The sequence below is a fragment of the Hyposmocoma kahamanoa genome, unplaced genomic scaffold (genome assembly GCF_003589595.1).
Source record: "Hyposmocoma kahamanoa isolate Upper Pololo Valley unplaced genomic scaffold, ASM358959v1 66, whole genome shotgun sequence".
Classification (NCBI taxonomy): domain Eukaryota; kingdom Metazoa; phylum Arthropoda; class Insecta; order Lepidoptera; family Cosmopterigidae; genus Hyposmocoma; species Hyposmocoma kahamanoa.
Genome location: NW_020653854.1, coordinates 10746879 through 10771566, shown reverse-complemented (window position 1 = coordinate 10771566; position 24688 = coordinate 10746879). Strand labels below are relative to the sequence as shown.

Below are 24688 nucleotides of genomic sequence, written 5' to 3'. Positions count from 1 at the left end.
GCGTTTCGCGTCGAGTCGGGAAGCACGATTTGAATTTTGAATTTTGTCTATGTTTAGTGCCTTGCGTTTTAAAAATTAATTATTGCGAAGTAACCATCACAACAATTCATTATCTATTATTAATAAATAAAGAAAACATTCCAAACTTATTTATTAACGCCTCCTGTTATACGTTACTATAGTATTTTAGTAAATTAGATGAATAACCAAATCACTGATTTTCATAACACTGGTTAGCCTAGGGTATACAGGGCTCCTTGTGCAGATCCTGACCGGGCACGGCTGCTTCGGTCACTACCTGCACAAGGTGGCGAGGAGGGAGGCGTCCCCGTCGTGCCACGAGTGCGGCGCCGTGGATGACACCGCGCAGCACACCCTCGAGGTGTGTTGCCGGTGGATCGAGCGGCGCCGCACTCTGGTGGCGACAATAGGGAGGGAGCTCTCGCTGCCCAGCGTGGTCGCGGCCATGCTGCGGGACGAGAGGTCCTGGGACGCGGTGGCCTCCTTTTGCGTGGAAGTGATGACGCAAAAGGAGGCGGCGGAGCGGGAGCGCGAGGACGCGCCTGACGCACCCCCGCTCCGGCGCAGACGGGCGGGAAGGAGGCGGCGGCAATTTGCCGCTCAACTCCTTCCCCACTGAGGCCAGCGGACAGGGACTAGGGCCCCCTGTTCGCATTGCACGGCCTCAATCGTCTGGGGAGAGGGGCGGAGAAAACCGATCCTCTCCTCCATAGGCGCGGGAGCCCCGGCATAGTGGCCGGGGCGGCTGGGCGGCGTCGTGGTGAAATAGAGATGATTCCACGGCGCCGGCACAAACCCGGCGAGAGGCAAACCGATGGGATTTAGTGGGTACACCCCTGGGTCCATGCTAGACCCAGGAGCAGAGCCCTTTTCAGGGCGCCGGGACTCCCACATAACCTCCGAGCCGCCCGGGCTCGGGGGTATCCATAAAGGATTCCCCACCGTTACCAAAAAAAAAAAAAAAGGATATACAGGGCTACCGTCCGAGAGTCCTACATACCGCTCGCTGTTCTCCTGAGCCGAAAGGTATGAGTTACGTATTTCCCAGTGATAAAAAAGGTAGTAAGCCAAGGGACAGATTACCTAACTAATTGTATTGTACATTTTAGTAGTACGAAATGTTTCATAAGGGACTTAAATGAATTATTATTGTTATGAAATTGGTATATAGTGTATGTGTGGTGTACATATAGATAAAATCATCATAGGGTCTATTAGTCACAGATGCATTTTTATAGCGTGTTTACGCTAGATCGACAGTTCGCGCAGGAGAGCGACCAGTGCCTACACAGTGTAATTACCGAGTCGTTTAACGATCGTAAGTCGATGCCAAATAGCGTGTTTACACTAGGTCAATTGGTTGCCTTCGCTTGCCTGCCGAAACTGGCAGACTACCCAGTGTAAATACTTCTCTCCTCTCCCTCCTCCCTCTAAATAAATTTCGACGTGTAGGCCAGGCAATAACTACCTCCTATAGGATATGTTGTGTTTCTATGTGTAAAGTTGTATTTATAATGATTTAGTCATTTCGGCGAAGGTGACAGTCACAAATTAGAAAGGTATGTGGCAATTGACGTGCTGTTTACATCGAATTGACTGCGCTGCCTTCACTCGGTGTAAACAGCGAGTTGATGCGCCTGCATCGGCAAAGCGAAATAGTCAAGCGACGGCGGCTACCGACCCCGTGTAAACACACCATTAGCAAGATTAAATAAATCGTCAAACATTATGACATTAATTATGAATGTTTACGTACATGTACTGTGTTGTTAACAACGCGCACACAAGTTTTAGAAAACCTTTTATACACGAATATCGCTCGTCAGTATGACAGGGCACGAGAGAGCTCTCACAGGGGCGATTAAAATCTCTCACGGATTATAAGGGTCTCCTCCTAAATGCGATGGACAATACGCTCAGATAAAACTCAACGAGATTTCGTGAAATACACGAGCAGATACGTAGGTAATGTTTGTGAATTTCTGATGTCGTTTGTTGGTGCAATAGAGGGAGAAGAATTTATTATTCATAATTTGGCTGATGCGATTGTCTATGTAATTTTATATATCGATTTATTCTGATTGAAGCATTCTTCGTGTATCATATAAATATTTACAAAGTGATTATTCTAACGAAGTTACTGACAAATCTGATTAGGTACTAGTAATTAAAACATAAGTACAAGTTGTTAAAAGTCATATGCTTGGTGGAATCTTAATGGAAGTTGTAAGCGTACTGGTGAAACTACTTTATGCCTCTGGATGACGGGTGCAGTGGCAATGCCCCTCAGATTTTTGGGATTAAATCTGTAAGTGGCACTGCTGTCATAGGCAGATGTTTTGCTTATTAGGCGCATGACTTGCTCATCTGGTCATTTGATATCGTGAAGAAAAAATTAAGTTAATAACTATCTATGTGGCCGAACGGTTACCATGCCGGACTGCCACGCGGAGGTCCCAGCTTCGATTCCCGGGCCGAGTGAAATATTTGTTATTATTTCTCGTGAGTTTGGGTGTAATTTGTGGTTTGTGGTTGTGTGGTGTGTGTGCGTTATTTATATTTATGTATATTTGGTCTATGTGCGTGTCCATGGCACCCGCGATACAGGTTTCCTAGTGCGGGGCTATGTTTGCGTTAAAAATAAATATCAAAACGTCTTGTTCAAGGTATTTAGTTGTTTCAAAGATCATTCAGTCACGTCTATGGAAGTACGTTCCAAGATGTTTGCAAGTGAAGATGTGATCATCTCCGTCTTATCGTTCGTTTGTTGAACACAAATTGCTAAGGCGCGGTCTTGAGCTGTTTGTATCAACGATTCTAAATGAAATTCGCTAGATCATCTGACTCATTTCAAATAGTGACTGCCGTTGACTACAATACACCAATTCCCGCAATGATATGATGACAAAATCCTTTATAATGGCGTCTTAGCTGTCCAGTTTTCATAAACGCCTTCTTTGCTGACGGGGATATTGCAAATTGGTTGAACCGACACCGGACAAGCTGCGGACAGAGTGAGTAATGAACCAAACGCCCAGCTGACTCATTCGGAGGTCATTAGGATACCTGCGAACTACTATAGATGTATTATACAAAAACCCTAACACGTAAATTTTAGTTTTGTGAACATCTTCTTACGGTTAATATTTAGAATACATTAGGTAATGGTGCGGTAATAATATGCTAGACAACCACACCAATTATCTGGTCTTAAACTAGGGAATTCGCTGTGCTAAGAGTACCAAAGCAAAAGAATTCACTTCGGGGCACCGTCCAGGACGTCTAGACCACAAATTGGTCCTAGCGGGAATCTTTCGGTTAGCGAGGTCGTCAAAATTGACTATACATAGTTTATCCTTCTAAGACCCAGCGAAGTACAATGGGAAAAGCGGTAAACGCCCAATGGACATTAAAATATACTAAATATATTTACTTGCTTTAGGCCCAAGTAAGTAAATATGTGCTCAGTTTTGAATGAAAGGCATATTTTTCTCGATACCCAAGGACATATAGGTCATAATGCTAAATTTTAATGCGATATTTTTCATTAGAATTAACACTGGGCGTCTACTTCAAAATAGGAATGATATTGTCTAATCACGTCCCATTTTGAAATATACCTACATGTAGGTACACGGGGCCTTGGCAGGTTAAAGCTGTTAGTTGAACTACTGACTTTTCCGTTTGAATTTTGATCGGTTTTATATTTATTATTATTGTTGGAGGTTGGCACTGCAATCTTAAAATTTGTTGTCGAATTTCGTTGACAATGATGATTATACATAGAGCCCACTTACACAAACAAAATTTAAAAGTAATTACAACATTTGAAAATGGAACTCTTTGGCTGTAGAATACAGTTTGTTTCATCTGACTGTCACTTGTTTTTACATTGTGACGTCATTTTAGAAATTGGTTGTCTACAACACCATGGATTTGACTCGTGAAAATTTTTGTAGTATGATTTTCTACGACTTTAAGTGTAATTTAACAGCTCAGCGGAGCTTCGCTCGACTTGAAACTGCTTTTGGCGATGAAGCACAGACGACTATTTATAGCTGGTTTGAGTTGGTTTGAATTCAAACGCGGTCTTGTGAATCTCAGTGACGAATTTCGTGATGGTCGCTGTGAACAACAAAAACATCGATCCTGTGTGCCATATGACCAAAACAGACAAGCATGTGATATACCATGAGATTCAGGCATCTTTAGGCATAGGCATGAGTCAAATACAATCATTAGTATAAAAACATTTGGGTGTGAAAAAGCTGTGCTCTCGGTGGATCCCACACAATTTGACTGAGACTCAAGAAACGGATCGCGTCACTTAGAGCAATGCCATGCTTACGAAATTCAACAAAGGGGCGCCAAATTTGGCGTGGGATATAGTAACAGGTGACGCAACATGGATTTACAGCTACAATCCCAAAACAAAGCAGCAATCGAGCGTACGGGTATTTCGCGATGAGTTGAAAACCAACCAAAGTGGCGCGCATGCAAAGTGCCTCTAAGCGGATGATTGCTTCTTTTTTTAATAAAATTTGACACGTGGCTACTGTTCATTTGAAGAGTCGTTGTACCGTGGATAGTGATTGGTACACGACCATTTGTTTGCCGGAAGTTATTGACAAAGTCCGTAAAAATAACCGTAAACGCCCTATCATCTTGCACTACGATAATGCCAGTTCTCACACGGCCAGACAGACAATAGAATTTTTGAAGGTGAACAACGTTGACCTTATGAGCCATCCTGCGTACAGCCCCAACCTGGCACCTTGTGACTTTTATTTATTTCCAAAAATTAAGAACTAGTTACGCGGTCAACGATTTTCATCACCTGAAGAAGCTGTCGAAGAGTATGAAAAATATGTTTCAGAGATTGTCACGGAAGAGTGGCATAAATGTTTTCAAAATTGGTTCATTCGTATGAAAAAGTGCATTAACGCTAACGGAGAATATTTTGAGAAACAATAAATTCATTTCTGCCCATTTATAGTATTTTTTTCTTATTCAATCCGAAAACTTATAGTGCGCCTCACGTATGCGGTATAATCGTTTCAGCCAATATATATATAAAAACAAATATAAGAAAAAGTCATTTGAAGCCCTCCAAGCAATATAAATTTTCCCATATTTTTCACAAATTTCCATCTTTTATGAGTGAATGGTATAACGAACTGGTTTCCGTCTCAAAGTTATAGCCTATTACGTGTCTGAAATCATCGTTAGGAGATCTTGATTTATTGAATAAAAAACTTCTCAAGAATATTCATACACAATTATACAAGAATCCGTCCGATTATATTACGAAATTTATAAATAAAAGCGATCATCTATGTAGTTCATTCCACAAAATAGTAGCTTATTCATATTTGCTCAAGCCGAAGTGTCTGTTGTGCCACTCGATAATTTTTAGTGTTTTAAAATAAATATAAATAGACAACTTCCTCCTGTCCATATCGCTGGGTGGGCTCCACAAAGAAAAATACATGTTGTGCACATGTATTTTTTTTCCACTCTCCCCTATCAGCCATCATTTTTATACTCACACCTTTCTTATCCATGTCATCTTTCACAGAATCCATCCATCTTTTCTTTGACCTTCCTTTTCCCTTATATCACTCCACATTCATACCTAACACTCTTCTCGTCTCATGACATACTTCTCTTTGCATGACATGTAATACCACAGTAGCCTATTACTCCTCATCATTTTCCGTCAATGGCGCCACTTTCAAACTCATCCCTTAATTTATCATATCTCGTCACTCCACACATCCATTTAAACATTCGCATTTCCGCTGCTTGCACAGTTCGTTCATCCTCTCTTTTCATCGCCCAATATTCTGATCCATACAGTTCGACAGGTCTAATCACGGTCTTAAATACTTTAGCCTGAAGCCTTTAGCTTAAGAGGCATTCGCCGGTAGCAAATAGTGCATAAAAAATATAAGACAACATCATAATATTAGACAAACATACGTTGCTCTGATCCTAAAGTAACTTAAAGTAAAAGTACTTGTGTTATGGAAATTGGAAACAATGACGGTACCACAAATACCCAGACCCGAGATAATGTAAAAAAGTTACTTTTTCCACATTGACCCGGTCGGGTATCGAACAAGCCTCGGGACCACGGAAGTAGTCATGAGGGAGTCACTAATATACATTAATATGTCCATTGCGCTTGGATCACCGTAGCGTAACTTACATTTTGGCTCTTATTAAATGGATATAAAGATTCTGACCGGATTAAAACGAATCCGTGTCAATAAGCGTAGTGACTTCCTAATGAGCCGCCGTTGCATGTCGATGCAATATTATAATTTCATTTCAAGTCCACTCCGTTTGTCATAGTCATTAAAATTTAACTGATTTTGGAAAGTAAAAAAGTTCGATCCTTTTCCAAAGTTTAATAAAAAATTTGAAGTAAATTAAAGAGTAAAGTATTATTATACATACATACATATATACATATACAGGCTGTATATTTGAAAGTGAGACATATTCATACATGTCATAGTAAATCATGTTACAACTTAATGTAGACTTAAATAAAATTAGAATATGGGATAGAACAAAACACAAATTAACAAATTTGTTCTGGAGTGTACATAGGAATAAACCGATTCCCTTTACGCTTGATTTCGAATGCAATGGGAATACTACCAAGCGAGCGCTGACTGAGACAGCTACAATAACAATGATTTCACATCTCCCTTTCTACGAAAAGCAACTCTTTTCTCTAGAAAATAAAAACTAAGTTACTCACCTACGCATATTTATGTTATGATGAAAAAAGCTATTTTATTATTTATTTTTTATTTTTTACTTCTGAACTATTGTCGAAACGTTTTACATACTAAAAAATATAAGTTTATGATTGAGTAACTAGTTATCATTTAGTAAGAATTGAGGTTTTTGTCGTAGTTAAAAATGTGAAATCAAATTATTTACAATTGATTGAAGTTTTAGTTATTTGCAGTTTATTTACACTTACGTGATACGGAGCAAGTGTTCAAAATGTCCACCGTTTTCCACAATGCATAGTCTAGCACGTCGTAGTAAATTTTGTTTTAAATTGTTCAACACAAACACATTTTGTCTTACAGTATAAAATGCTGAGATAATCCTCTCGTGCAACACTTCGACACTGTTCACCTCCTGCGCATACAACTCTGATTTGGGAACATTTCAATAGCTCTTCTCACACTATCACCACTTATTGCATAAAGTTGCACCATCTCAGTCATTCGACGTTAAAATAAATATCTATTTTGGGCAAGCGTGCGGAAGTACAAACTAAACTTCGTTAGACCAAGGTCGCGCATGCACTGTCTCTATGCGCCCGCGCCCCCATAAATGTCTGACTTGGAAGCCGCAAGTTGCTGAGGTTAGCAGGAAGGTGTTTGGTGCGCATTTCTCTCTGAGAAGGCTTAAAAACTTTTTGCCGACTAAAACCAAAATTACTCTGGCCCAGAGCATTCTCCACCCGATACTGGACTATGCAGATGTTTGCTACCCAGATTTGTCAGTAACTCTGCTCAATAAATTGGAACGGCTCCAAAATATGTGTGTTAGGTTCATCTTCGGACTACGTAAATTTGACCATATCTCCCAATTTCGCGCACAAATTAAATGGCTGCCCATTCATCGGCGTAGAGATCTTCATATCCTTTCACTTCTCTATTCAATTCTGTTCTATCCTTTTACGCCTTCTTATCTTAAAGATCGCTTTACTTTCCACTCTCCTACACTCTGTCGTCCCCTTCGCTCCTCTGATACTCTCTTACTTAACTTGCCCTCTCATACCTCTAACTTTTATTCCAACTCTTTTACCATTTAGCGATCAGATTGTGGAATTCTCTCCCTGAATCGATTCGACGATCCACTTCTCTTGATTCCTTCAAACTACGTGTCAAGGATCACTTCCAAAACTCCTAAATTTCGTCTGTACTCTACTATCCTTTCATTTATTTCCTGCATTTATACTTCATTTTCTTTTTCCTTTAAAAGTATATAAGCATTTAATATTATTATGTATTTATTGTTATGTACGTATTAATAATATTATTGTTATTTGTATGTATATGTATATCTATCTATGGATATGTATATATATATTTTTATTATTATTACTTATTATGTAGTATACTTATGATGATATTCTTTGGTTGCACCTCTTTTGCATATCCGAAATGTCTATCCTAAGGTAGAAATTGCTACATAGCAATAAGGCCGCCTGTTGCACATTGAATTACCACTACTGTTATACTTAAGCTATTGTATATATTGATTTTAATTGTAATTTTTATGTGCAATAAAGAATATTTCATTTCATTCATTTCATTTCTATTTGTTGCAGAACCCTTCCAATAAATGGAGTGAATTAGCTAGTTATTTTGATTCCATTGAACTTGGAAATCACTTTCCAATGACAAAAGTTACAGTAAATGTCTACGCAAAATTACTCGAGTAAATTATTTCAAACGAGAAAACAAAGTAGCTCTCGAAATTATAAATTGAGTAAATGTAGTTTCTTGTTTCGAATCTTATCTGGCTTTTATTAAATTGGTGATTTCTATTTAACTAGAGTGGCGTCAAATTTATTTAATATAATTTTATTAAATTTTAAATTAATAAATATTATTATAAATAAATAAATAAATTTTATTAAAATTACTTGCTAATAAGCATTAACAATATAAAGGTAGAGAACATTGTTTAACGCCGCTTATACCTATACATTTGTCATATGGAGGGACTATTTTTAATATCGTTAACAGGATATAAGATTCCGATCCGACTGGACTCAAATCAGCGACTGTTGTCTCAACGTAGCGTAACGAAGCCACGGGTGTAAGGATTTTTTATTTTTGTTTGTTCTATCTTTGTATCAATAATAATTACATACTAGAGTATTTTCAGAAAAACATAGATGTATATCGTGTTAAAACATGAGGGTATTCAATAAAAAAGACATACGATATTGAACTCCTGCAGGCTTAGCATGAGCTCGAAGACAAGAGTTATCTCTTCTTCGAACTGTCAATTTTCTCTAGATTTTTCGAGAAAAAATTGATAGTTCGAAGAAGAGATAACATTTGTCTTCGGGCTCATGGTAAGCCTGACTGGTCCTATAATTTAGCTGTGTCTCACTAATGTTAATTAAAAACAAAGTTTGCTGTTGCTGTGCCGCTTTGCAGTTAAAATAAGTACCTACTAGTGGGTAGTAACCCACGCTGGTACTGACAGGTAACCCCAAACATCATTAACAGGTGTACTATCAGTTATTAATAATTATGACTATATAATTATGTAGGTATTCTTCTTAGCGCATTAGTGAAGCAAATATTATGTAAGTATAGGACTAAATATCCGAATTAATAAACTCTATTCTATTTTTAAGTTTCTGACTTCTCTTGAAGAATTCTGCCAGTGTCTAGACAGTTGTGGGAGTTATACTTTTTTTGATTATGTTTAACTACTTAACACTATTTATAAATTCATGCTCAACTCCTTAACTTTATCTTTAGACACCTTTGACATAATGCAGCATATTTTTTTTGTGAATTGTTGACACTATTCCGAAGGTATTATTTGTGTACTTCCATCTTCGTTCGATCGCCTTGGACTTGGATGATATTTATAGAAGTGCCTACCGCACGTTATAAATGAAAAAAAAAACGGTTTGCCAGCTTTATTACGAGCTCCTACAAATTAATTGCGGTGCGCGGAACAACCTAGGCAGGCTTTCGTCGCGCCGCTATTTTTAACAAGTTTCTTTTTCTTTTGTAATTATTTTAAATTTATTTTAAAATAAAATTTAAATATGGCTAGGATGTGCCGTGCACCGCATTTCATTTATAGGGGCCATACCAATTTCTATAAATATTACCCAAGTCCAAGGCGACTGAACGAAGATGCAACAAATAAATGCATGTCCTGGCACGAGCCTCCTCTATAATTTGTGTAAATTCCAAATTAAAAACATTAAACAATTTAATTTCTTTTCAGTGCTTACTACTTTGTGCTGAACACACATTAAAAACGAGCTCCAGGCCACTTATATAAAATACGGTAATTGGTTGGAAAAACACAACTCTTCTCCGCTCCTCTTTGGGGAATAATGGGCCTGACAGATGTCAAATCCATTAGCAGCGGGAGTCATTATGGGGACGTAAAACAAACATTCAACAACATGTGCGAGAACTTGCGACCGATTCAGTATTCCGTTGATGCCGCTACGTGAAATAATTAGTCCCATCGCGCTCGTGCCGAGTGTACTGGGATACATGCGCTTGTAATGGAAAATTGGATTTTAACTTTTGCTACTGTTCACTGTGTTTTTGCAAAAATTGCACGACGTGTACAGTTGTGCACATAATTGTATTTGTCGTGTGCTTCTTAGGGCCCACGGTATAGTAAGCAGAGATATTCTTTCTAAATTTTAGATTAACGCTTTTCTTACAAATTCACAGGTGAAGCTTGAACGTTGTAACAAACGATATTCAAACTGAAACTTAAATAATCTTTATTTCACGGGTAAGCAAATTACTCTTGAAATCGTCATATTGGTTAAACTGTATTGCCCATTCGTAAAGATTCCCCTGAGACGAATGAACAAGAAACTCTGAGAGTAGCTCTTTGTAAATAAATATTTTATCATATACAAAGTTTGTTTCAAACATTAAGATCGAGACTACCTGCAAGAGCTAAACGGGACACTACCACGGATTTTTGTTATTTAAGTACGTAGAAGTTGTATAATAAATAACCTTTAACTATGGTTTTAAACCTTGTTAACAGTAGTACATTTTGAATATCAACTGGAACCTTATTATAGAAGCGTATACATTGCCCCCTCAATGAATTTGTGACATGTGAAGTCGAGTATGAAGAATAACTAGTATATTTTTATTTCTCGTATTTATGTTATGTCTGTCACTGTTTTTCATAAATCATTCACTGTTACTGTGCAAAAATAAAAAGTTTGTTACATCCTGTTTAGTGTATAATAATATATAAGTCCAAGTCAGCTTAAAATAAATTGAGCTAAGCGGCAGTCCGTCATATATCTCTGTGGCTATAATCTCGTCACGCGCCGCGGCCGCTAGAAGCCGTATAATTTCGCCGACATTAGCTTGGCGACTGCGCATATCACACGAGACACTTCAAGAATTCATACCTTGTCATATAAAGGATTTGTATGCTACGTATTACGGCGTATCGCGAAATATGAACGTTTACGTATGTACCTACACGATATCTCATGGATTCATACCTTGTCATAACTAACGCATTTGCATTTCGGTAACAAAGACAAAGATAAATTTATTTCATTATTACTTAAACAAATAAAACAAATGTGAAGGAAGCTCATAGACAGTGAAAAAAGGAACTTTAAATATTTAAGGTATATAAGGCAAGTAAGGTGTAACTGCCTCCGTGGCCGAACGGTTACCATGCCGGACTGCCACGCAGAGGTCCCAGGTTCGATTCCCGAGCCGGGAGAAATATTTGTATGGCCTATAGCGTTTATTTCTCTCGTGAGTTTGGGTGTAATTTGTGGTCGTTTATGTGTGTGTCCATGGCACCCGCGACACAGGGTTTCCCTAGTGCGGGGCTATGTTGAGTGTGTGTGCGTTATTATTGAGTGTGTGCGCGATATTATATGTATAACGTAGGTGTATGATGATACAGTCATTATAAAGTTATACAATTAAATCTTAGAATTCTAATAGTGTAGTTGCGATGGCTAAAGTAAGTAAATGAGTAAACTCTCGAGATATTGGCACCTAAAGGTTTTTGCTTAGCAATAAAAGTGAAACTAAATAAGGTATTAAAAAACCAATTGGAGGGGGTTGTAGATCTAGTTTCACTGATCTCAGATATAGTAATTACTCAATTTCGTTAAAAATGTCAATTACGTTAATTATGATACGGAGGGCAGACCTCGTATGGGTAAGGGCGCATTTATTCGACATGTATTTCATCGAGCTCACTCCGCGCGGTCCGAAAGCGGAGTCCACTGTGCAGCGTGCTTTTGTCGTGGCAATATACGCTCTATTTATTTATCATTTACGTTTTAACTTAAATGAGCGTCCCGGACACGCGGGCGAGTCTGGCTTGAATTTGGTCTACACGGCGGCACGAGCGGCGACAGCGCAGTCGCCAAGCGGAGTCCGCGGTGGCCCGTACGGCGACTCGCGCGGCGGCCGTGCGGTTGTATTATTCAGAGGAATTTAAATGTTGTTGCCTAGTAAATTCAGATTCGCCATTAATCTACCCTCGTAACGAAAAAGGCACAACTAGACTTTACACAGCAGTTGTGCCTTTTTACGTTCCGAGGGCAGTAATGTACCTACATGAAAGCATGGTAATCGGGCGGTCGCTTTCACCTTTCAACTTTCATCTCGTGTAACTGGGCGCTAAATGATTTAGGCCATACTCTATCGTATTTAGGCTTATCGTCAGGCTTAACAGTTTTTATTTTATGAACCTTAATTCTCCGCAAATGTCCTCGATGATGTTTTCTACGCAGTACACATTGACAAATACTTACAATAACGTGGAACCGTGCACGGAATCGGTTTGAGACATTCCTCAAGAAATCCAAGCGCTCTTTTATCTAGCATGCCGCTGTTGAATTTTAAAAGCTGACATGTTAGATTGTTAAGCTTTGCAATGTTGTCGATTTTCAATGAACTCATGATCTTATAGACTGGATAATCGTAATGGCAATAGGAAACACCAGTTACTTACCCTTTAATGGACAGTAAAAGCGTAAAATTAAATATTATAATATGATAGTACGGGGAACCTCGTTTCGTTATATGGATCTCAAAAAAAACAATTACGGGCTCTACGTGCTTTTTGTGTAGTTGCCGTGTACTGCTTTTAGAGAAGTATCAACAACGTACTGACAAAATTCAATTATTTACGCACATTGAACATTTTACATTGAGTCAATATTTGCCAACAACCTGACGCCCAGGTTGGCAAGGCCTTTAGAATACGTATAAATTGTATAACTGTGAAGAAATAAATAAATATACCTACGCGCTACAGCGAGAAAAGTATTGACATTTATGTGTGCGGTATTATTTAAATAAAAAGTATGAAAGGGTTAAGTTGCAAAGAACTGGTCAGTTAGAAAACAGCGAGAAAAAAGAAAAAAATATGTGTTAAAATTTTAATGACACTTATCAACAACCATTATCCAAGAAAAGCTACCATGACAAAGTTACACTAAAAAACGTCGCAACTACACAATCTATTCAGTGAAATTAAATAAGCCTCCAACAGTTTTCATAAAGGAATGTCCCATGTACCTTATGGAATCGTATATTTTTTCTTTAAACATGTTTAAGTTTAAATTAACCAAATATTCAAGTTCGCCGATTGAAACTTGCAATGGAAATACGGGCACGGTAGTATTAGACTGCTTCATTGTTTCGTTGTTTGGAACCCACGGAAGCCAAATATAATTATTCTTTGCTGGGTTGGCTCGCAAATCAAGCTGTGGTTTCACTTTGGGTTTCAATTCTGCCCACAAAGCCCTTAGTCGGAGTGACATTTTCTTAGTTATTTCAGGCATGGCATACCATAAATCGTTGATTTCTAGAGGATCGCGAGTAATTTTGAAGAGACAACCTTTCGCTGAAAATAGATTGTAAATTAGATTCTTTAATTTAATTTTGAGTTAGTGATTTCTTATTCTAATGTGATCAGAACCGACTTGAACAATTTTAATAGCTTTATTGTGTAATGCTTCATAGAACACAGGCTTTAGCGATTGATGCGAAATATTGAAACTAACAATTTGGTACCTGGGAGATCAGCCACAGCTGTATCAGGTGATATACATATATCATGATCTATAACAAGTCCACGCCAAAACTATACCAAGTACAAATTTTTTGTAAGGATTTGGTGAAATTACAGGCACTTGAGACTTGTCAATTTACATCTCAGGGTGACAGGCGCAGTGGCAGTGTCCCTCAATCCTTTGCGATTTAAAGCTCCGAGAGGCACTGCAACTGCTATGGACAGGCGTGTCGCTTAACACAAGGCGCACGACTTGTTCATCTTGTCTTATTAACAAAAAGGAACTATAAAACTTTGTATACATCAGCAACTAGCTAGTATTTAGCCTATACATGGTCCCACTGACGGGCACAAGCCTCCTCTCATAATGAGAGTGCTTGGAGTGTGGAATATGAACTTTACACACATGAAAACAATTTTCATCACGATGTTTTTTACTTCACCGAAAAGCTCATGGTAAATTTAAATTTCGCACATACATACATACCGAAACGTAGAGGTACAAGCCCGGATTCGAACCCACGGCCTTCTGCTTGAGAGGCGGTAGGTCAAACCATTAGGCCATCACAGCCTTACAACAACTATGTAGCTGTGTATCTTATAATGACTTACCTAAAGTGGGAATACAAAGTTCCAAAGTTTTCTCATTTGTTTTATAATTCAGCAAATTACTTTCATTTCGTTTCTTAATAGCTTCATCCACATTTAAAGTAATGTTAAGTGTTTCTCTCAAAACATAATAAGTTTCACATTCTAACAACATCTTTTCATATATAGGAGGCTCTCGTCTTAAAGCTTGGATATGTATTCCTAAATAATGGCTAATGCCTTTTTTTACGTCACCCACAATTATTTTGAAATCACCTTCTCTTAACGCAGCCCATCTGTTCTGATCGTCAATAGTAATTAAAACGTCGTTTCGCTTCGGATGTTGTTGTTTAATTGCTTCCCATTGGTTAATGCCATCAATTTTGTTTTCCACATTGCCACCCGTGGCAGCGATTATTGTCGGCAGCCAATCGGTCACGTGAAACAAGGCATGCCTAATTTCAGGCTGCAGAAAAGGATGCCAGAGGAAAGCTATGGAACGCGCGCCGCCTTCCCACGGCGTGTCTTTCATACCACGTAAAGGTAAATTACTGCCAAAATTTTGTGATATTCCTTCAGTTGGAGCACCATTATCAGATACAAAAACAATTACAGTGTTTTTCAGAATATTTTTTTCAGCTAAAGCTGCTACAATATGTCCCACACTTCGATCCAAACTGGTGACTAAACCTGAAAAATAAATAATTAGAAATAAAAACAGGATGCATTAATTTAAAGCATGATAGGGAAGTAAGCAAATATCGGACACATTTGTTTGAAAAAATTAAAAAATACTAATTAACACTTCAGAACTTTAAATTTAATCTTAAAGTACCTAATTCTTAAGTTCTATTAGAAATAATACGAATTCTTCATATTCAAATTAAATATTTTAAGCTACAGTAGGTTTTATAAAAAAAAAGGGAAAATCAATGAATTTCAAAAGAACTAGAACTAGCTATCCGGTTTTACGGTCCCAAAAATATTTTTTTGAATACGATATTAGGTGCCAATAATTTTAATAAATGAAACTAATCAAACTATTTATTAATTTGTAATTATTAGCAATAATCTGACTTTCAATCAATCTTTGATTGGGTAATTAGGAAGTCAAACATAAAAAAAACTATTTTCAATAAAATATTGAAAATAGTAAACTATTATATATATATATAGTTTATAGAACATAAAAAATATATTAATTGCATGTATGAAAAGCTTTAAAATTCTCATTCCAAATAGTATCCTAATATCAGATATCCAATGTTAGGCTCGCGTAGATTGTATTAAGATTTCAAAAAACAAAAAAAAACTCACCTCAACTTAGTAAACCTTATCGGTTTGAAAATATTTATACATTTATTTGTAATACTTTATAAAAAATAGCATTTGTAATGATAATTTGTACTTACGCCGACGAAAACAACACCTTTTCATAAAATAATATATTATTTTGTACCGGAAAATAATAACATAGTCTCACTGTTCTGCCATTTCCTAAACTAGTCAGCTGATTTTTTTACAGTGGCGCCACTTCATAGTTAAAAGTCAACTATGCGACATATGGCACTTTCCCCTATTGCTTACGATTCTTACGATTTGAATTGCGCTAATGGGATTTTTGTTATAATTAGAACTATAAACAAATACTATTAAATAAGTTGGTATTTAGTAAAGTTAGATATATTGTCAAGTAATATACTTGCAGAACACACTATAATTACGTATTATGTAACTAACTTGCCTGCGTATAATCTGCGAGCAGAATGTGCGATGTGATTGTTGGGTGCTATGGTATCCTCAGGCGGTTGGAGATTAACGAGCCCACCGCCTGTATGGGGAGCGGCGTGGGACATGTGTAGATATAGCGGTGATGACGTGTCGTGATTACGTATTACTGGAATGTAACATAAATAAAGGATAACGTTATTACAGGTCGCGGTCCGCTCTAGCCTCGGCCGTGACACGATCGACTCTGGAGCAATTCGCGAAAGTGAGTGCGTCTTTTAAAACACATGTGCATTAATTTACCGTACAAGGGTTTCTTCTACCTCACCCGATTGCATGATTAGCCCTGACCTCAATAGTTTTTATCTACATAATGTGCAGTAGAAATTGATCAATAAAGTATTTTTTTACGTAAGATTATTATTAAAATCTTACCTTGCTTAGCTCTCTCTGTAAGCAAATCAGTAAGATAGCCTTTAGCATTTAATACAGGACTCTCGTTATCAAAGAAATCCAAGCCGTAATATGAGACGTTACCCCATGTCTGCAACAATACAAAAAATAGCTTTGACTACAGAAAGACTGAAAATCTTTAGGTGCGAAAATGTACTTTGATTTTGAGCTCTGTAGTAAGCTGTATAATAAAAACAATAATAAGACTTTCAATAATAGCAAACCATCAAATGGTAATTGATGTATTAATCTAATCTAATTCCGATAGGTACATAATCCTGAATGATAGTGCTTTTTGTGAAGTAAAGACTTACTTCTATTTTATTATAAGTGAAGTAATCCACAGAAGAGCCGAGGAAGCCGTAAAAAGTATCAAATCCTCTGTTAGTAGGCAGATAATGTTTCCTGGATTTGCCGACGTCCCATTTACCTATTAAATGTGTCTTGTATCCCGATTTTTTTAAATAGGCTGGTAGGAGTTCTTCTGAAATTGGTATACCTCTATCTTCAGCTGCTTTTATTGAAGCACCTTGGGTACCTGAAAACGAATGAATTTATTAATTATACATCTACGTACGTAACATAAAGAAATTTAACATTTAACTCTGCATCTTCGCTTAAACCATTATCACGAAAGCGAGTGATCCATTACCGTAGTAAAGTAATTAGGGAATGCTGTAACAAGGTGACATGGAAAAAATATTGGCACATTAAATGGAAGATTCGAGGGGAAAACTCAAGCGAATGACTGGATCGACATAAGATTAATTATTAATGTACCCAGGCGTAGAGGATGTTTTCCTGTAAAGAGGGCGCTGCGAGAAGCTGTGCCGAGAATTTCTGTGTAGTAGTTATGCAGTATGATGCTCTGGTATGCAAGAGTGTCGATATTGGGCGTTACGATCTGATCAGAGCCATGGAAACTCACGTCGCCCCAACCCTGAAAAAAAATCAAGAAACGTTTGAAAACAATGTTACATCTTATTTTTGCTAAGTCGTACAGAACACATGTTTGTCAAACATTATATTAATATTATCTTTGTATTATTATCGCCTATTGAGTCATTGTTTCTCAAGAAACAGTTTTAATTTGTTTTATGATTGGATGGTGCGTATTAACTAAATAATTGCTTTACCAAATCATCCGCGACAATAAATACAATATTGGGGCGTTCAATAGGTTTAGTTCTATTTCTAGCATTTGTTTGTGTCAGAACCGGTTTTTTGTTATTGTCATCGTTGATATTTTGATTAATGTCTCTCTCAACGCCTTTAACTTGTTGGTTTGAAGTTTCAGAAATAAAGGACTTTTTATTTAATGAGCTTAAATTTGATGGTATGATGCTCGATGCTTGAAAACTCTGAAAGTCTTGTTTCTTTTCGCTATTAGGCGACTTCGTATTTGATGACTCAATATTTGATGCTTGTGTTTTTGATACTTCTAAATTCGACAATTCCTTATTAAATACAGCTTTTGGTAGTTCCTTTGGCGACTCTGTAATTGTCGTTTCAGTGTTCGTTACTTTTTGCAAGTCGTCTATCTTTTTTACATCTTGTTTTATAGTTGTTTGTTCAATATTTTGTGTTTCTGTGCTTGGCGCATTCGGCAAATTGTAATTTTTTTCGGTATTAGGTGACTCTTTATTCGGTTGTTCCGTAATTGGCGCTGCGGTGTTTCGTGGAACATCCTTTACGTCTTCAGAAGTTGGTAGGTCGATTTTTGGTTGCTCGGCGCTTTCTTCGTCTGATTTAACGCCACTCGTCAACATTGCCAGACAACTAAAAAGATTTTAGAAATTAGCTAATTCACTTTGTAGGTATATGGTGTGTTGAGCCATTACATATTTACGTCACTGAAAGGTATTCTTATTGCTAGCAACTCCATTACATCGGTTAGAATATTTAGTTATTTGAATTTTGTTTCAAACTAAATTTTCATAACTCACCACATCACCAGAAACAACATCTTTGAATGTGTGTCACTACTTAACTGCCTTCAGGACCGAGTTGGACCAAATGATGAAACATATTGTATATACAGTATGATTCAGATAAAGACTTTGAAAAGATAAAGATAAGCAGAGCGGATATTGCAATGTAACCCTTAATTTTCCAAACGTTCAGACGGCTTATGGGATCGATAACTAATTCATGCGGAAGCTAGCTTGGATTGTTCAAAAACTGAAATTTTGTGAGTATGTTTTAAATTTTGCTTGGAAGAAATTATAAAGCAATAAATAAATTTATTTTTATTGCGTTATTGAAACAAATTGGTGAAAATACATAATGGAAAGAAAACTAAATTTTTAATGAAATTGACAAAATCGTTAGACAAAGTGTAATGCATTTTTCCACTCCGCTTATTACTATATCCGCTTATTACAACGTAAACTTAGCCTTAACCAGACCACCTGAATATACAAGTGAAAATTGCCGATATCTTTAGAAGATAATACAATGTACCATGAATAGGATGATCAAAATTTCCCCACAGATGTGTAAAGACCTCACTTCTATGCAGGTACATGAATTTGATTATAATTATTGTATTTGTTGTTGCTGTGAATTCATTGTATTGAAAAATAATTTATTGTGAAACCATCGGATGTCTACATTACAGCTCCTTCAAAAATTAGAATGGGGGAATTTATCCCCCATTCTAATTTTTTTTGCAGGAGCTTAGCTTAGTTAGCATTAGCTTATCTAATGTATATTAATCTGTAGATAATATTATCTACTTTCATTCCTTACAATTGTAATAAGCTGTACAGTCATGAAATATTGTGCTATAACCTCAAGCCACGAAAAATGCTGTTTTGACGTACTATAGACAGTTTTCTAGTACCTATAGCTCTGTACCTCCTTATACTATTTATTTTTTCCATCCTCTAAGGTACGTACGCAGTTTAATCTTTTCCATCCTTAGTGGTATGATGCGTGGATGACAATAACAAAAAAAAAATATTGGGGCATAGATACAAACTCAAAAAGGAGTTTTACTTCGTTTACGATCCCTTAAGGTCTATCCACACATATTCGGGCCGTGGCCGGGACGTGGACGGGCCGTGCTCCGTCAGGGGCTCAAAAAAATATCGTTGTGTATATTTTGTATGAACTCGTTCACACAGGTCCGTGTCCGGACCGGGGCCGGGACGGGCCCGCAGTTCATACAAACTAGCACGCCCCGTCCACGTCCCGGACACGGCCCGGATATGTGTGGGTATTCCTTAAAACGTTGCTGTTGTTTTTTTTTTATTTTCCCGCTACGGGAAAGGCACAGGTTTAATACCATACAGCTAACTCTTAGATAGATAGGCCTACGAGCTACGCCAAGACTTCAGTCCTATTATACATATGTATTTTATAGGTATACTATACCCGGCAAATGCTTGAAGTGTTACTCCCGAGAAATGATAAAATTATTGTTGTGATTTTATAATTGGCTGGAACACGGAAACTTAAACCAATTTGCGAGACGGCGGCATACGGTAGACGCGACTGCAGCAAGAGGTGTTAAACTTTTAATTAGTTCACCAACTTTCGAAGAAGCATTAAGGTTTCCTAGGGGCAACATTTCGAATGCTTGTTTTTTGACCTTACTATTTAAACGTTTTCATTCATCGTTGTTTTAAATTAATGACTGTGCTTCTAAAAAACTTCCCAGCAAATAAACTAGCAGGAAAATGGATCCGGTTGAACGGGAAATTGAAATTCAACGTGTAAATATGAAGGAAAATTTTGAAAATATGTATTCCGACGCTTGGTGCTAGGTGCAGTTGGCACAATCTCTGGAATTTAAATTCAGTTAAGGCTGCACAATCTGTGATGCGAATTGTTCTCTCCAATATCATACGTTAGGTATTTGAAAAGAATGCTTGATGTTCAGACATTTTTGATATTATTATAATATTAGGAGGGTTTTCGAACATTTTAAATGGTTTCACATTTTGAATCATGAAGCATAATGCAATGTTACCAAATTTTTTATTTATCGTTTTTTAATATCAAGTGACGGGACGGACAAGTCGTGCGCCTGGTGTTAAGCGACACGCCTGTCCATAAAGGCTACAGTGTCACTCAGACTTAATTCGCTAAGATCTGAGGGGCACTACCACTGCGTCTGTCACCCTGAGACATAATATGACAGGTCCCATGTACCTGTAATTTCACCAGAATCCTTACCCTTCAACACTGAAATGCAGTAATGCATACATTACTGCTTGGCGGCAAAAATAGGTAACGTGGCAGTACTTCCTTGGACAAACTCTTTTACAAGGAGCCCTAGTCCTGTTAAAATAAAATAGGTAAGCTATTTTAGATAATAAAATGAAGATACCCAATTACTTAATTTAATATTGACCCAAAAGTTTTGAAGTCATCAGTCAGGAACATAGGCAATTATATAAACAAGGCCGCGGTACACGAAGCAGATGTGCCCATTTTACATGCAAATCGTTGTTTCATAGCAAAAACTCTGAAAATTGTTGTTTTTACAACTTTCTTTATTTAAACTCTGCCGCTCCTTTTCGGCATTACTTTTTAACAGCGATTTAAATAATACTGTGCGTTATATAAAACGCTGTACATAGCTAATATACTCGTACCCTGCTAATTTGAAAATAATAAAGACCAGGCCTTAAAACTTAATGACTAGGTAATTCATTTCACACGAGACTTATAATCATTACGTAAATTTATGATTTTACGGATCTTGAAAAACAACGTTGAAAAAGTATTTGTTAATAATGTATCATTATTTAATGAATTCATGAAATTACGACTTTAGTAGTCCTACTGAATTTTTTAAGTTGGTTGTGGTCTAGGTGTTCAGTTTAGTGGCTCAGAACGTTTTTTTTTACAAGTGAGGAGACATACAAGTCGTGCGCCTGGTAGTATACGACACGCCTGTCCATAACAGTTGCGTTGCCACTCAGAGCTTTAAATCGCAAAGATTTGAGGGGCAGAACATAAAGTAGAGACATAACTTGACAAGTCGGAACACAGTACCTAATACTGACTTTACTGCTTGGCGGTAGAAATAGATAAGGTGGCAGTACTTCCCTGGACGAACTTTTTCACAAGGAACTCTACTGCTACAAGTATTATAGTTATATCAATCTGCTGATGTATCGGTTGAATGATCTTTCAGTCATGCAATCTAAATAAAAGATAAACACGTGTGTTATATTTTCATCAACGATCATAATATTAAAATTTGTCTAGTGACAAAAATCACCCGTATAATCTTCATGGCGCCTCAATAGGCAGGTGGATATATTGGTTTATTGGCAGAGCAACTAATAAAACACAACTATCCTTGAGCCAATCCTAGTAGCCGGCATTTAGGCGAATTATAAATAACTGAGGTAACGTAATTTGTTTGTAACACGATCAGTAAAAGTGAATAGACTAGCTGGGTAGCTAAGACCTATCATCACTTGAATAATCATAGACCCGACCATTCTAAAAGTGTAGTCCTTTGCCTTACCCACTTGAGATCTATTGGGCATAAATAGAAAATAAGCCTATAGCTCATCTTAAACCAGTTTGACACTGGCCTTGCACCTCCAATTCCCCAGAGGAAACCTGAATTACACATTTTCAACCCAAATGAGAATAACTGGTACCACATCTTCAGATGAGATCTTCTTATACTGGTAGTTTACTGGTGCAGAACCGGCAATATCTCGCTACAGAGATTCATTAAAAGGACATTTTTGACAGCAATGTGTCATCTGTGAGATTCAGAAATCTTACCGTATAAAATGTATAAATATGTATTTTAGATAAGTACGTAATTAATTAAAATGCTATCTTACTATGTCAACCACTTACGCTATGCTGTTTCCAGTTACAACTTAAACTATTCGGAACCTTCTCACAAAAATCGTACCAAAGTAAAGTAACCAAGCGTTGCGTATGTAGGAGATGGACTATCAATCAGGTTCTCCTTGAATATATTTAATTACTAAACTTCACCTTGAAATTCATTAGCGCAATCACCTTTGATGTTTTCCTCTATTCTTATCTACTCAAATCGGTTTCCTGTAATAGCACAGTGGACGTTTGCTACTTTTTCATCTACTCCGCTTCCGAGCTGCAAAAGATTAGAATTTTGTTATGTTACGTACAGTACTATTTTCTAGAGTTCAGGCTTCGGAGGTATTCGCGTTTTACGGAAATTGCCGATTGCTTTGTTAAACTATTTTCTTCTAACGTATTTTTTTACAGTTGAGCCTGAACTTGGCAATGGTTTTTTTCGAATCATGTATGTAGGGTGTTTTATTTTTCCAAAGTTGTGATTTTCATATGAATTTGCTTACGCCCCGAGTCTCAGTGTTATGTAAAATATATATGCAGAATTTTAAGACGATTGGATCATATTAAGGGGTTGCACACTTTGATCACTTTTATTTCATACTAGTGAAATTTCGAATATTGAAGTGCTTTACACTACTGAGCTTTTCATGTATTTCTTTAATTTTTTGTAGTTAATTGTGGTTAATAAAGTAGGAACCATAGTAAGAATTTGGCCACAAGAAAAGGCACCTTGTAGTAAGCTTTTAGGATCTCGGATTCCTCAAAGGAACGGGATTGGACAACATCCGACAACATCACATGCGTCGCTATGATCCCAAAGTAGGTAACTAAAGCACTTATGTTATGGAAATTGGAAACTATGACGCTGCCACAAACGCCCAGATCCGGGGCAATATAGAAAACTTAGTTTTTCTCATTGATATGGCCGTGGATCATACCCGGTACCTCCGATATGGCGACACCTGAAAACCCTGTGTGCAAGCCACTCGACCACGGAGGTCGTCAATCCAAAACGTTCTAAATAAACGGTAACCATCCAAGAGAAGACTACAAAGAGTTACACCTCTTACTCGTGTACCCAGGAGGTTGGTTTAGAAACGACTTCACTTTCAGAGTTTTAGGGAGTTTGTATCAAGAAATATGAATGGCAAAGGCAATGTATGCACTCAAAATCTAAAATATCGGATCACCTCACTCCTCAAAATAAACAGTTGTTAAAGCGTGCCAGACAGCTCAAAACTGACCTGGATTATTCTTATATATGGATTAGAGACTGCAAGATACTGATGCGCAAAAACAAAAGGTCAAAGGTCGTCGTCATCAAGAATGACACCGACCTTTCTAAGTTGAAATGACTTTTATTCCATATTTTTGTAGTTTTTAGCACTAATCAGGCTCATGTATATTTACTTTTTGATGTTGATCGCTCTTTTGTTTATATGACTGTTTTGTGTCTATACTTCACATTTTGTTTTTCTGCTTTTGGTTACATGGCAACTCTTAACTATGTACATTGCTCTCAACTTATAAAATGTTTATATTTAATGATGCTACTATATAATTGCTTGAAACGAGGTATGCATGAAATTCCATATTATAATATTATCAATTCCAATTTAATTTTATTAAATAATCAAATGGTGAAAAATAAATGTTTATTTATATTAATTGATTTTAATGGATCATAAACTTATGTTAGGTTATTATCAGAATGTAAGGGGTTTACGTACAAAAACACACAGTTTTCTATCAAAGGTGGCTGTTGCCGACTATGATTTTGTATGTGTGACTGAAAGCTGGTTGACACCAGATTTTTATGACCGTGAGTGTTTCGATAGCAGGTACGTAGTATTCCGCAGTGACCATTCCTATGAGGAGAGTGGTGCAAAGCGTGGCGGTGGAGTTATGGTGGCAGTTCGCGCTAATCTAATGCCGCTTCGACGGAGCTGGCCAACCCCACCGTGCTCCGATTCCGAATGTGTATGGCTATCTATACCTTTAAATATTGGCGGTAATAAATACTTAAACATCGCCTGTGTTTATATACCAGATGGAAAAGGTTACCGTGACGCGCTTGAAGCATTTTTTAATATTGCTAGTGAAATATCAAACGATCGCCCGAATGATTCATTTTTGCTTGTAGGTGATTTTAACATTACCTATGCAGTGTGGCAGGAAACTAGCTCTTTCAACAAAATGTTGGGGAGCGGTGGAAACCATGCAGTAAAATCGTTGAGAGATTTCTTGG

At 37.3% G+C, this 24688-nt stretch overlaps 1 protein-coding gene across 1 annotated transcript; it reads right to left on the bottom strand.

Annotated features, from left to right (window-relative positions):
* Positions 1-621: 621 nt before the first annotated feature.
* LOC113231881 (arylsulfatase B-like) lies at positions 622-18389 on the bottom strand. The gene is made up of 8 exons (XM_026466422.1): positions 17757-18389; positions 17401-17560; positions 16935-17158; positions 16603-16711; positions 16184-16336; positions 14464-15129; positions 13406-13683; positions 622-1035 (listed from the first exon to the last, which is right to left on the bottom strand). Exons 1-8 carry the CDS (start codon positions 18387-18389, stop codon positions 622-624), a joined length of 2637 nt encoding a protein of 878 aa, XP_026322207.1.
* Between the last annotated feature and the right edge of the window lie 6299 nt (positions 18390-24688).